The sequence below is a fragment of the Vidua chalybeata genome, chromosome 8, assembly GCF_026979565.1.
Source record: "Vidua chalybeata isolate OUT-0048 chromosome 8, bVidCha1 merged haplotype, whole genome shotgun sequence".
In the NCBI taxonomy this organism is placed as follows: domain Eukaryota; kingdom Metazoa; phylum Chordata; class Aves; order Passeriformes; family Viduidae; genus Vidua; species Vidua chalybeata.
In genome coordinates this window covers 921,129-934,890 of record NC_071537.1, presented here as the reverse complement: position 1 = coordinate 934,890, position 13,762 = coordinate 921,129, and the positions used below count along the sequence as shown (strand labels likewise).

Genomic DNA, 13,762 nt, shown 5'->3' with positions numbered 1-13,762 from the left:
CCAGATCCACAGCTTCAGGCTGGAAATACAACTCCTGCTGGAAGCTTTCTCTCCCTGCTTCTGTTCTGGAAGATGAGCAGTCAGGGAGTGTTTGGACAAGGCTCTCAGGCATGGGGGGCCTGCTGGGTGCCTGTGCCAGGCCAGGAGCTGGGCTGGACCCCTGTGGGTCCCCTCCAGCTCAGGATGTGCTGGGAGCCCAGGGTAGAACTCAGCTTTTCTCCCTTCTCTCTACCTGCCCCGATGTGGAGCTGAAGTGTGAGACCCTTCCTGCTCTGGGAGCCCAGGGAAAGCAGAGCCCCAGGGATGGCTTCTCCTTGAGCTGGCTGCGTGCAAAGAGGGACTGGAGAGCAAAAGGCACCAGAATTTATACTGGGAAGCACAAACCATTCCTTTAGGGGCACTGCTGGCATTATTTGGAATTACGACGAGTTGCTCTGAGTTACTGAGCTGCTCTGGCAAGGTGGGAATGGCACTCCTGCACAGGGATCCATCACTTCCCAGGACAAACCAGTTGTCAGCATCTATCATCCCCACAGCCCCCGTCTCACAGCTGCTGCTCCTCTTGCATCAACGCCTCTCTAGTGGATTTTCAGAATTCTGCACTGAGATTGAGGTGTCCAGCTGGCTTTACTCATTAAAAAGAAGTCTTGGCAGAACAGTGCCCAAAAATGAGACAAATCTCTTCTCTCCACCTGAGAGATCCCGTTCCCAAGTGACAATGACAGTGACATTTTACACACTGTGAACCACTACTGCAACAAAAACCACTGAAACCTCCCCTGGCTGAACAGGGCTGGAGAGGCCAAAGGCACGAGAAAAGGCAGAAGGGCAGAGGGAAATGATGAAAGGAAAGGGAATGGGGAAAGGGAAGGGAAAGGAAAGGGAATCCAGGATTTTTCCAGCAGGGAGAATCCTCCTCGGCAGGACAGAGCCCACCACGTCCCCGAGGTGCCACCAGGAGTGGGGAGAGCCTGGCCATCTCCTGGGGCTGCAGGCTGGCACCAGGGGTCAAACCACGGTCCCTGCCTCTCTGCTGGGGTTACCTCCACACACAGGACGAGATCACCACCAGGCAATCATTGATTAAACCATTAATTAATTACCTGGGAACCCTGCAGGGGAGACGTTCACCACGGCCGTGGCTCCCCCAGGCCAAAGGTCAGTGAGCTCTGTCCTTGCCCAAGCCTCTGCACCTCCCAAAGCCCAGCAGCCCCAGGAGCTGCTCCTCTGGACAGCAAACCCTGAGGGATTCAGAGAAAGAACCCAAACCCAGAGGGAATTCAGAGAAAGAACCCAAACCCTGAGGGATTCAGAGCCAAGAACCCAAACCCTGAGGGAGTTCAGAGAAAGAACCCAAACCCTGAGGGAGTTCAGAGCCAAGAACCCAAACCCTGAGGGAGTTCAGAGCCAGGAACCCAAACCCTGAGGGAGTTCAGAGCCAAGAACCCAAACCCTGAGGGATTCAGAGAAATAACCCAAACCCTGAGGGAGTTCAGAGAAAGAACCCAAACCCTGAGGGAATTCAGAGCCAAGAACCCAAACCCTGAGGGAGTTCAGAGAAAGAACCCAAACCCTGAGGGAATTCAGAGCCAAGAACCCAAACCCTGAGGGAGTTCAGAGAAAGAACCCAAACCCTGAGGGAGTTCAGAGAAAGAACCCAAACCCTGAGGGATTCAGAGAAAGAACCCAAAACCTGAGGGAGTTCAGAGAAAGAACCCAAACCCTGAGGGATTCAGAGAAATAACCCAAACCCTGAGGGAGTTCAGAGAAAGAACCCAAACCCTGAGGGAATTCAGAGCCAAGAACCCAAACCCTGAGGGAGTTCAGAGAAAGAACCCAAACCCTGAGGGAATTCAGAGCCAAGAACCCAAACCCTGAGGGAGTTCAGAGCCAAGAACCCAAACCCTGAGGGAGTTCAGAGCCAGGAACCCCCACCCTGAGGGATTCAGAGAAAGAACCCAAACCCTGAAGGAGTTCAAAGAACCCAAACCCTGAAGGAACTCAGAGCCAAGAACCCAAACCCTGAGGGAGTTCAAAGAACCCAAACCCTGAGGGATTCAGAGCCAAGAACCCAAACCCTGAGGGAGTTCAGAGCCAGGAACCCCCACCCTGAGGGATTCAGAGAAAGAACCCAAACCCTGAGGGAGTTCAGAGCCAAGAACCCAAACCCTGAGGGATTCAGAGAAATAACCCAAACCCTGAGGGAACTCAGAGCCAAGAACCCAAACCTGAGGGATTCAGAGCCAAGAACCCAAACCCTGAGGGATTCAGAGAAAGAACCCAAACCCTGAGGGATTCAGAGAAAGAACCCAAACCCTGAAGGAGTTCAAAGAACCCAAACCCTGAAGGAACTCAGAGCCAAGAACCCAAACCCTGAGGGAGTTCAAAGAACCCAAACCCTGAGGGATTCAGAGCCAAGAACCCAAACCCTGAGGGAGTTCAAAGAACCCAAGCCCGCTGTTCTCCACTCTCTGCCTCTGCCAACGAGCGCTCCCGCCAGGCATGGGCACCCAGGAGCTGGATTTGGGATTCTGCAGGGGCAGGGAGAGCCTCCCTCCACCCAGGGGAGTGCTCCAGGCTGGCCTGGCTGAGTGCCTTGCAGAGCCCATGGAATTCCACCATCCCCTGGATTTACCACCCCCACGGGCAGCGGGCGAAGCCAAGGCAAGCTCTGCTGCTCCCCGAGGGGAAAACCCCAGGATTGTTTATCCCGCTGCCCCAAAGCTCTGATCCTCTTCTGGGCTTTGTTTTAAATCCTGTGGGATCGTGCAATATCCTGAGCTGGATCCACAGGGATCATCCAGTCCAGCCCTGGCCCTGCACAGACACCCCAAAATCCCACCTGGGCATCCCTGGCAGTGCTGTCCAAAGGCTCCTGGAGCTCTGGCAGCCTCGGGGCCGTGCCCATTCCCTGGGGAGATTGGCTGTGGGAACCCAGGACATCCCTCTGGCTGCCCTGGCTGGCTCCAGACCCTGGCAGGGGGCTCACAGACCCTCGCATGAAGTCAAAAACACCTGTGGCTTCCATTTCAGCCCGTGGGAAAAGCTGCCAACTCTGTGTGAGGAATTACAGCCACAAGGGTTTGAGCAGTGTGGTATTTGAATTAACACAGGGTGGAAAAGTAGAAATTTGGGTTTTTAGAATGGGGTTGAAGGGGACAAGCTGGAGGGATTTGGGCGTGTCCTGACCTTCTTCTCCTTCTCCTTGCCCTCCATGTCTCGCTGTGCTGGTGACACTTTTCTGTTGGTTTCAGGCACAGACACACTGTCCAACATCAATGACAGACATTGGCACGTTATTGTAACCACGGCACACGGAGTTTTTGGTATAAAATGTGAACACTGCCCTGAGGGCAGACAGAATGCCATGGCCGAGCTGCTGGACAGAGCTCAGCAGGGCAGAGAGAGAATGTTCTAGAGAAGGGAAAATGAACACCCTTGAGAAGCTGACCCTGCACGTTCAGACTCCTCCTTTGGCTGTGGGGCTGGGAAATGAGGAATTTTACACTCTCGGGGTCACCTCGACACCCGGACCCCGAGACCTGGGCAGTGCCAGCACCCTCTGGGGATGAACCTTTCCCAAAATCCATCCAAACCCCCTGGCCCAGCTCCAGCCGCTCCCTGGGCCCTGTCCCATGGAGCAGAGCACTATAAATCATTATTAATATTGCTGTGAAAGCCTCAGCAATCTGAATTTTTCTGGCACCTCACTCAGAGGACCCCAGTTGCCATTGCCCCAGGCCCAGCTGTGGCATTCCCTGTCCAGGACACCCCAAACAGGACCCAGCCCAAGCTCAGAGCAGGGATTCAGAGCTGCTCCAGCCGTGCTTCCAGGAGTGTGACACTGCACTGGGATCTGCTGGCTCCTGCTGCACCACACACCTCGAAGGAGCCTCCAGACTGGGGGGAAAAGCTTGTGTTGGGTTTCTGGGCAGTTCCTGAGAGCAGCAGCTCCTGACCTCCCGAGCAGGGCAGGTGGCAGCCAGCCCGGGTCAAAGGCTCCTCCTGAATTATTCACGGAGCCACCGCTGAAAAAAATGGAAAGGAAGGCTGGAGGTGCCCAAAGGCACAGCAGGGATTTGTGCTGAGTGTGCCTGGAGGGACTGGGACTCCCCTGGGCTGTGACAGAGCTTTTCCAAGCCCAGGGAGGGGAGGTGGGACCACCCTGCAGCCGAGGGAGCCCCTGCCCACAGCAGGAGAAAAGGGGGTGATGAGGAAGGTGATGGTGGTGGTCACCCCACACCCTTCATCTCCCACAGCCCTTCTCACTGCCCCGTCCAGTCCCATTTCCCAAACTTTTATGATTCTTTTCCAGCCTCACACAAACTCCAGCAGCCAATTTCCATCTCCTCTCTGGAGGGGATGTAATTCTGAGAGAATGCACTGAATTGTGCAGCATCAGACCCTCAGAACCTCCCCTCGCTCCTGCCATAGCACGGTAATTATTTCTGCATGAACCAGTCATTGTGCTTCGCAGGGAAATCTTCAAGCACTCATTTCTGGGAGGACTTGGGTCAGAAATCAGGTTTGGAATTCTGAACCCAGCCAGGTAGAAACCAGGAATGTGACTCTCGTGCTCCATTTTTTGGTGGTTTCTGAGGCAGGTTTAAGTCCCAGGTTCTTGATGCCACAGAGGGAACTCAGTGTGGAGCAGGGGCTGGCAGGAGGGATTTTCTGGGAAGGACAGAATCCCAGCCTGGTTTGGGTTGGAAGGACCTTAAAGCCCATCCCATCCCAGCCCTGCCAAGGGCAGGGACACCTCCCACTGTCCCAGGCTGCTCCAAGCCCCAGGTCCTTCTCCTTTTCCCCTTCCACCATCCCCACGCCCTGTGTGTGCCAACAGAGCTGCAAGTGCAATAAAATCCATGAAATTCCATTTAGTACTCTGGGGAAGCTCCTATGGCACACTTAAAATTGGGAAATGTAATTATTTTCCCTTATTTATATTCTGGCCAGGAAGGAAGATTCATTTTACCTCATCATAATTCTTTACACTTTAGTGGGGCCTGGCTGAGGAACGGGGGAGTCACCCAGGAAACACCCACAGCTCCAAAGCAAAACGGGGCAAAACACCAGGAAAATCCCTGTGGATTTGGTTCCCACCATCCAGGGGGCTGGGCAGGAATAGCTTGGAGGAATAATAATAATAATAATAATAATAATAATAATAATAGTAATAACACAAACCCTGAGCTCTCAGCCTCGCAGACTCCCACGTCGTGCCATGGTGCCCTGGAATTTCTATTCCTTCATAATAAACTCCCAATCAGGTATTTCTGCATTAATTTTAGTTTCCAGGATGAAGTGTAGCAGCAATTCCAATGATTCCAAGGATGCTTTGTGGCACAGGGTTTGCTCAGCTCTCAATCCCCTTAGACAGAATGTCTGGAGCATTCCAGGGTCCCCTTCTATTCCAGGGAATGCTGAGATTATCCTTTCCCTAACACACCATGCTGAGAATTGCACCAGGAGGTAAAAGGCCCTGCAGATGCAAATCCTAAAAATGAAGATTAATCCACTGGCATTGTGGAATTTCTTCCTCCCTCAGGTTTACTTTTGCACTGAGTTTACCCCACATCCAGCCCTGATTCAGGCCAAACACTGGGAATATATTAGTTGAAATCCACTCTGTGGCTTCACTTTACAGCATCAAAACCAGTTCCCAAATAACTGAATAATGAAGTTGAACACATAAAAAATAATTTTTAAAAAATCCTTTTTTTTTTCCCCCTCACTAATAAGCAAGACAAAAGCACACAAAGCAACATCACTCCCATCTCTTAGAGGGGCCTCAGCAGGATTTCCTGCCCTGATCCCCTCTCCAAGTCCCCCAGTTTTCCTGCTGGGCACCCCCACGCAGCACCAAGGCTGGGCCTGGACATCCCCTGGGAATTATTTTGCATCCCAGCACCGTTCCACTAAGCCTTGGCCACACTGCACAGTTCCTCATGCTTTAATTGCATAAATAAATTTCAGGATGCAGCAGCAGCAGCAGCCACCAAAACAAGGTGTTCCCTCAGCCCTGATTTAAAACTCACGGGATCCTCACAGGAATTCTCATTCATTCATCTTCTGGAGAGGGGCAAGCAAGGACTCCTCCTGGAATGATCCCCTTATCCTTCCAAGGCTTATTCCTTTCTTTCACTCCGTTTGGGTTTTCCTTCTAAGACCTCTGCTCCATTTACAAGAAATATATCCAGTTTAGTGGGGGCTTTTTAAGCTACACAAATCTCGATGGATCTGAGTCCCTAACAGAAAGAAAAAGCCCAACCTGCCCCGTGCAGGCCAAGCTCCTCAGAGGGAGCGGGGAAAATGACAAACTCCTGTGCCAGTGCTGGCAGCCCCGGGCTCAGCCCTGGCTGGGGCAATCCCACCTGGCAGGGCTCTGAGCAGAGGAGCTGCTGCTGGGGCTGAGAGCTGATTGAAACACTGCACTGCTCCCAGAAAAACCCAGCTCAGTGTCTTAACAAGCACTTACAGACACAGTAAATTAACTCTGACTTCCATGACATTTACCAAGAGCTGGGCACGACTGAGAGGATTTGGGCTGTTTGTCTTTTGTAGCTGCCACTGGGGTATTGATATTTTTCCTTTTGTCAATACCTTGCTGTTACATCCCAGGCACTGAGAGCCTCTTCTGGAGCACACCGTGGGAGCAGCTGCTTAGCCATGAGCCTGGCCTAAACAGGACTGGGTTGTAACCTTTTCCTGATGCCCAGCCTGACCCTCAGGTCCTGCCCCTGCCCCCCCAGGCATCCCAAAGCCTCGGGAATCCCCCTGTTGGTACAAAGTGATCCATAAACCCACTGTGGTCCACGCATGGATTTGCACCAATAAACTCCCCATGACTGGCTTTGGGTGGTGCAAAAATGTGCAGCGTCACCACAGAGCTGTGCCTGACCTCACCCTGCCCGTCCTGCTCCTGCACTTTGCCTCGGTAACCCAAACAAGCTGAATTTCCACACTGAGTGCCATCACCCCATTTCTTACAGGGTCCTGACTGGGCAGCTCCAGCTTCCAGCAGGGAACTGGTACCATTTCAGTGGGTTCTGGGCATTATTTGAGCCCCTGTACCCGCTCACCTGCCCTCTGCTGCGCCAACACAGACAGGGAACCAAAAGGTGATTTTGTGCTGAATATTAGCCCGGGCAGGAAGTGATCACTTAAATAACTATAAACATTCATTTACTTGCCTCGTTACCCAGCATTAGAGCTCGTTAGAGCCACCCAGCACTCCCAGGCCAGCCTGTGCCAGTGCCAGACACGGGGCACACCCAGCAAGGCAAGGGGAAGCTTCCTCAGGAGAGGAGCGCCACATTCCTGCCTGGAACACTGGCTGTTTCCCCAAAACTGTTCATTTGTGCTCAGCCAGTACCGTGGAGTTCTGGTGCAGGGGAGGGCTGGGCTAGTGTGGGGTGAGAACTGCACGAGGAGGATGCCCACGGAGTGGATCCCAAAGGGATCCCAAAGGCTGACCCGTGGGAGTGAGCCTGGCACAGCCCCAGCCTGGCACAGCCCCAGCCTGGCACCAACCCAGCCTGGCACAGCCAGCAGGAGCCACCCCGTGCCCAGAGCTGCAGGGGCTCGCTGCACTGCATGCACTCACTGCACTGCATGCACTCACTGCATTGCATGCACTCACTGCACTGCATGCACTCACTGCATTGCATGCACTCACTGCACTGCATGCACTCACTGCATTGCATGCACTCACTGCACTGCATGCACTCACTGCACTGCATGCACTCACTGCATTGCATGCACTCACTGCACTGCATGCACTCACTGCATTGCATGCACTCACTGCACTGCATGCACTCACTGCACTGCATGCACTCACTGCACTGCATGCACTCACTGCACTGCATGCACTCACTGCATTGCATGCACTCACTGCACTGCATGCACTCACTGCATTGCATGCACTCACTGCATTGCATGCACTCACTGCACTGCATGCACTCACTGCACTGCAGCTGGTAATTAATCTCATTAACGGAAGGAAGGAAGGAGTTTGGAGTGTGCACAGAGGTTGGACACATGGCTCAGCCCAGCCCTCCCAGTAAGGAACTGGGAGGGAAGAGGTTGGCCAGGAAGCATCTGGGAAAATTCTGGAACATCAAGGCCAGGCTGGACAGGGCTTGGAGCAGCCTGGGACAGGGGAGAGTGTCCCTGCCATGGCAGGGTGGCACTGGGTGGGCTCTGAGGTTGCTCCAAGCCAATCCATCCTGGGCTTCTGTGATTCCCCAGGGACCTTAGGCTGAGCTCAAGGGTTTAACAGGACTAACTCCAGAGCTGCCTTCCCAGGCTCTGTGGCCACTCTGGGACAGCCTGTGCCCCTGCTGGGAGGAGCAGCAGCTCCCTCCCCAGCCCATGAACCTTCTCTAAGTGTGCCCTGAGCCTGGCTCAGGCAGCAGCCCTGCTAAGGAGGGACTGACAGACACAGACAGAGCTCGGGCACAAACCTGGCACCGAGAGCTGGCCTTCACACACAGCATTAAGGTGCTGAGAGGAAAAAGGCTCAGTCACTTCCCAGCTGTTCTGTGGCAGCCTAAACCACCACATTTAAACCCTTAAATAATGCTGAGAGCCAGGGAACAGGTGGCAAATGGATTATATGGCAGATGGTGCCTTTTTTAATATTTGTGCTCACTGCTAATTTACAGAGTCCATAAGCACAGGCTCATCTCTTACCTTCCTCACTGCCACCATTAAAAACCTGCATGTGAGGAAAATAAACACCCACTTCTTTAAGCAGTAGCTGCAGAGGGGTGTTAGAGATTACCAGGCACCCCATTCCTTAATTACTGCAGGTAAGTGCTGGTGTTTGCACTTTGAATGCATTTAGGGTTTCTTTGAGCCAGCTCTCAGAGCCTTGGCGTGGCAGTGCTGGGAAATGCAGTTTCCTCCCCCAGCAGAGCCCAGGAAGATGCAGCACAGCGAGGAGCTGCATCTCCACAAGCTCCTGTTTAGTCTTTATGTTAAACCTGGCACAAAATCCACACTCCCAGCCAGGCTGCCATGAAATATTTAAGGGAACATTTGCCTGGGAGATGCACGAGCAGCACCACCAGTGGATGCAAAATGAAGGAAGGAAAGAAAAGCAATACTAACCCAAAATGGGGCTGCAATTGCATTGCTGGAACCTTCTCTGTTCACCTCACTGGGGTGGGAGCAGAGGGCACAGCAGTGTGGGGCCAAGGCCCCTCTCACTGCACAGCTCAGAGCCTGAGCTGGAGCCTCTCCAGCCACAGATCACTCCATGGACAGCGTCAATATTTTATTCCATATAAAACAGTATTTTATGTTGCTATTAAACCCAGGACTTTTATGCTGCTCCTCTCCCATACATTTATTTCATCATTACAAGTTTTTCGAGGCTCAGCACGGTGACAAAACAATCCCCAAGAGCACCCCTGACTGCAGAGCCAAGGCACAGCAGCCTGCAGCAGCCAGCACCTCCCAGCCTGTGCGCTCAGCCCCCTTTCCAGGGATCCAGCTGGGATCCTTCACAGCCTCCTGCTGCACGTGGCTTTAAATTCCTTAAATATCCCCTGCTCTCTCACAGCTTTGCTTCTGGCTTTCCTTCCCAAAATGCAAAATAAATTGTATTAAAAATGAATTTTTTTAAAATGACCGCTGCACTGTGCGCACTCGCGGTTCCCCTAAATCCCTGGTGATTTGCTTTGAGGGAATTCCAAGGAATTTCCTCTGTGAGGATGGAAAAGCAGCAGAGCCTGGATCCTCACCTGCCCTGTGCCCTTCCCACACCTCCCACCCCTGCTATTCCCTAAGCTATCATTAGGCTGCCAGGAATTAACTGCAAGGCTGCAAAACTGCCCACAATCAAAGGTGTAAAAAAATCAACATTCACTCCTAAGATCGAGCAAATCCCTGTGATTGGAGACACAGCACTACACAAGGCAGGAACAGGACACTGATCTCCAACAGAATCAATTAACAGGGGATAATCAATTAACTGGGCCAATCACACACGCAGTGTTCAGCCTTCCAGGCACCAATAAACATGGAGACTGAAGTTGGAAATAATGTCATTTTGGGGGTTTGGAGGCCATTGCTACGGTGTGCCCATGGCCTTTCATTGGCTTTAGACAAGGGGAATGTGGGAAGGGCATTCACCCCAGGGCCACAGCTCATTCACCCCAGGGCCACTTTTTAGGTGACAGGATCAGGACACCCTCACAGGGAGGAATTCCTTCCCATCTCCCTCCTAAATGGATGCAGTTTAAGCCATCCCCCTGCTCCCATCACAGCTGGCCACAGCAATTCCCCAAACAGCAGCTGTGGGGTGCAGCCCACGCTGCATTTTAGGTTTCTGCACCTGCTTTCCCCCTGTTTCCACTCCCTTCCTCAGCCCTTCCAGGCCCTCAGCCCTTTTTGCCAGGTCTGGACCTGCCCAGGACACCACAGAGGGGTCCCTGCCCCGAGGCCGCCCCAAGGCTCCTTCCCTCAGGCTGGTGTGACAAAATCCAGCCCCAAGCCCCTCCATCCTCCTCCAGCCCAGTGAAATGATCCTGTCCCACTGTTGGATGGCAGCTCTGCAAGGGCCCCAGCCTTCCCCCAGAGCTGGGGGGGACAGAGAAAAGCGGGGAGCTGGGTCTCAGTTCACTGCTCCGGGCTCAGGCATTCCCAAAAAGCTGCTCTCAGTCAGCAGGAGAGAGTGCCCAGCTGGGCTGGCCATGAGTGATGGCTAACATTGCTGAGGCACTCAGAGTGAGCTTTTTGATGGCCCGTCACACACCAGGCACAGCAGGGGACAGTTCGGGGACACTTCTCCTGGCCTGGCACGTTTGTTGTCACAGGACCCAGGAAGTTCTGGGGGGACAGAGATTCCTGAATGACAGCACTCAGCCATGCCCAGCTCCTCCCCACACTGCACTGAGAACACATCTCAAACGTCATCCTACTTTCCAGGTAAACAGGGATTTGTTCCTCTTTTGCTTCCTCCTCTAAAATGTGGGTATTCTCAGCTCAGTCAGAGAGAAAGGTTTTTCTAACCAGGCAAGAGCCTGGGAAACAGTTGGGAAAGAATGTAAATAATTCTGTAATCTACCTTGTTATTCACATTGTTTATAGATATGCTCTGCCACTGTGTGTCATGCACTGCACACCAATGGTGTGGGATGTTTTTACCCTAAGACCAATGAAATTAGTCTTGATGTTCTCTATATATACAGCAGTACATTTGAAATAAAGAGAGAGTTCATTTTCTTTGCCTTCTGATCTGGAGTTCTCTGTTCCCGTCCTGCTGGACAGCGTCACTAAAATATTCCTAAAGGAGCAAAACGCTTCCCAGGAGTCAAACAGGACATTCCATGGGAAGCAGCACCAGCTCCCTGCCCCACAGCAGCATCAACTCTGCTTTCTGCTCCAAGTTCAGCACCAATTTTTGGACTAAGTACAAAACATTTTCAGTCATTCCACAGAGCCCCTGGGGCTGGAAAAGCCCTCCAGGATCACCGAGTCCATCCTGTGCTCCATCCCCACCTTGTCCCCAGCCCAGAGCTCTGAGTGCCACCTCCAGGGATTCCTGGGACACTCCAGGGATGGGCACTGCAACCCTCCCTGGGCAGTGCCAATCCCTGACCCCCTTCCCATGGGGAAATTCCTGCTGATCCCACCCTGAGCCTGCCCTGGCCCAGCCTGAGGCCGTTCCCTCTCCTCCTGTCCCTGTTCCCTGGAGCAGAGCCCGACCCCCCCGGCTGTCCCCTCCTGGCAGGAGCTGTGCAGAGCCACAAGGTCCCCCCTGAGCCTCCTTTTTCCTGCACCTTCCCTCCTCTGGGCCCGTTTGCTGTTCCCAGCCTGGTCCCACAGCCCTGCAGGAAGGAATCCCTGGGATCCATCTCTCATTAAAGCTCTCCCACCAACACCAAACCAGAACTGCACCTTCTGCAGAATTCCATCTCCCTGAGCCTTGCTGTGCTACACTTCAATTACCAAAAAGATGGAAAACACACCCTCATTTACATTTTTAACTTAATTGGCATGTAAGTGTTCTAAAAATAGCCCCAGGCATCCCAGGTGCAGTTCCAAGCATTGCCCTGAAGGCTCCGGATCAGCCCGACCTGCCCAGCCAGGCAGGGATGCCCCCTCAGCTGCCACCTCCAGAAAGGTTTCACTCAACACCAGGAAAAGAGGGATTTCTCCAGGACAACCACACCTCAGCTCCGGGAAAGGATCCGGGCTGAGCTCTCCCAGCGTCTGGAACTAAAACCACCCAGAGAATCTGCTCAGGACTTCACCAAGCACTGTCCCACGCTGTGCAGACACCTCCTGAGTGCCCGTTTCAGCTGAGAGCGTGGACATTTCAGCTGAGAACGTGGACTTTTCAGCTGAGAACATGAACATTTCAGCTGAGAGCGTGGACGTTTCACCTGAGAGCATGGACATTTCAGCTGAGAACATGAACATTTCAGCTAAGAACTTGAACATTTCAGCTGAGAGCATGGACATTTCAGCTGAGAGCGTGGACATTTCACCTGAGAGTGTGGACATTTCAGCTGAGAACTTGAACATTTCAGCTGAGAACTTGAACATTGCAGCTGAGAACTTGAACATTGCAGCTGAGAACGTGGACATTTCAGCTGAGAGCGTGAACATTTCAGCTCAGCTGTGAGCCCTCACCACATCCCTGAGGGTGTGTCCTAGACTGCAAGGCAGGATGTGTTCGATTGCCTCTGTCAGAGGTGTGGCAGTTATCTTCTGTTAACTGGGCGGTTTTCTTTATCTCTTCCACAAACCAATCCTCCCTCCAGGAGACATCTGCTGTTAATGGGCTGCTGAATGTCACTGCAGGACTGAGAAAATCACAGCATCCCACTGTGAGATGCTCCGCCCAGAGGGAGGAGCCAAGCATTCCTACCTGGATACAATCTGGGTTTTTGGGAGACCAGCACGGCTTTTCCTGCGCTGGATTTCCCAGAGGAACAGCTGCCTCTTCCACTGCAGGAAGATGAACTGCACCCTTTTCTACAGGTTCCCTGCTCCAACAGAACCACACCTGACACTCCAGGAGGGCTGCAGCCACAATTCCAATTGGACTGTGGCCAACACCCTGTCCAACAGGGTGTCAGGTTGTGTTCTGACTCTGTCAGTGTTGTTTTAGTTCAGTGCATTGTTTATTTCATCTTTTTATTTTCTTCCCTAATAAAGAACTGTTATTCCTGCTCCCATATTTTTGCCTGAGAGCCCCCCTTCATTTCAAACTTATAACAATTCAGAGGGAGGGGGTCTACATTTTTCCATTTCAGGGGAGGCTCCTGCCTTCCTCAGCAGGCACCAGTCTTTCCAAACCAAGACAGTGTGCTGCTGGGGCTCAGAGGTTTTCCCACAGAACCCCCTGAGGTGAGGGAGGAACCAGCTCAGCTGCCCCTAAATGTCACAGGGACGCGCCCACGACAAAGATCCCCGGAGCTCTGAACCCACTCCTGACACACAGCCCAGAGAATACCCACAAACCGCTCCAGGAACCCCCAGTTTACCCCTGGCAGTGCCACCTCTGCCCAACGTTCACCAACACCCCCCCTGCGCTGCCCTGAGCCGCTCCGCAGGGCACAGCAGGGACCTTACCTGGGAAGGACGAGGCCAGGAGCGGGACTTTGATGGGGGAGAAGGTGAGGAGGTGGCAGGGCTGCAGGCTCGGCCCCGGGGGGCCCTGGGGGGCCTCGGGCTCCAGGGCCACCAGCGCCAGGCTCTGAGTGCCACCCACGGCTTTAAGGCTGTTCTGGCAACCACCTGTGGG

The 13,762-nt window shown here is 53.2% G+C and overlaps 1 protein-coding gene across 1 annotated transcript in view; it reads right to left on the bottom strand.

Annotated features, from left to right (window-relative positions):
* The window catches only part of TCERG1L (transcription elongation regulator 1 like), a 60,182-nt gene that overhangs the window by 33,115 nt on the left and 13,305 nt on the right, over window positions 1-13,762 (bottom strand). The window contains exon 4 of the mRNA XM_053949693.1: window positions 13,591-13,755. Within this exon, the coding sequence (XP_053805668.1) occupies window positions 13,591-13,755 (165 nt within the window). The remainder of the gene's footprint in view (window positions 1-13,590; window positions 13,756-13,762) is intronic.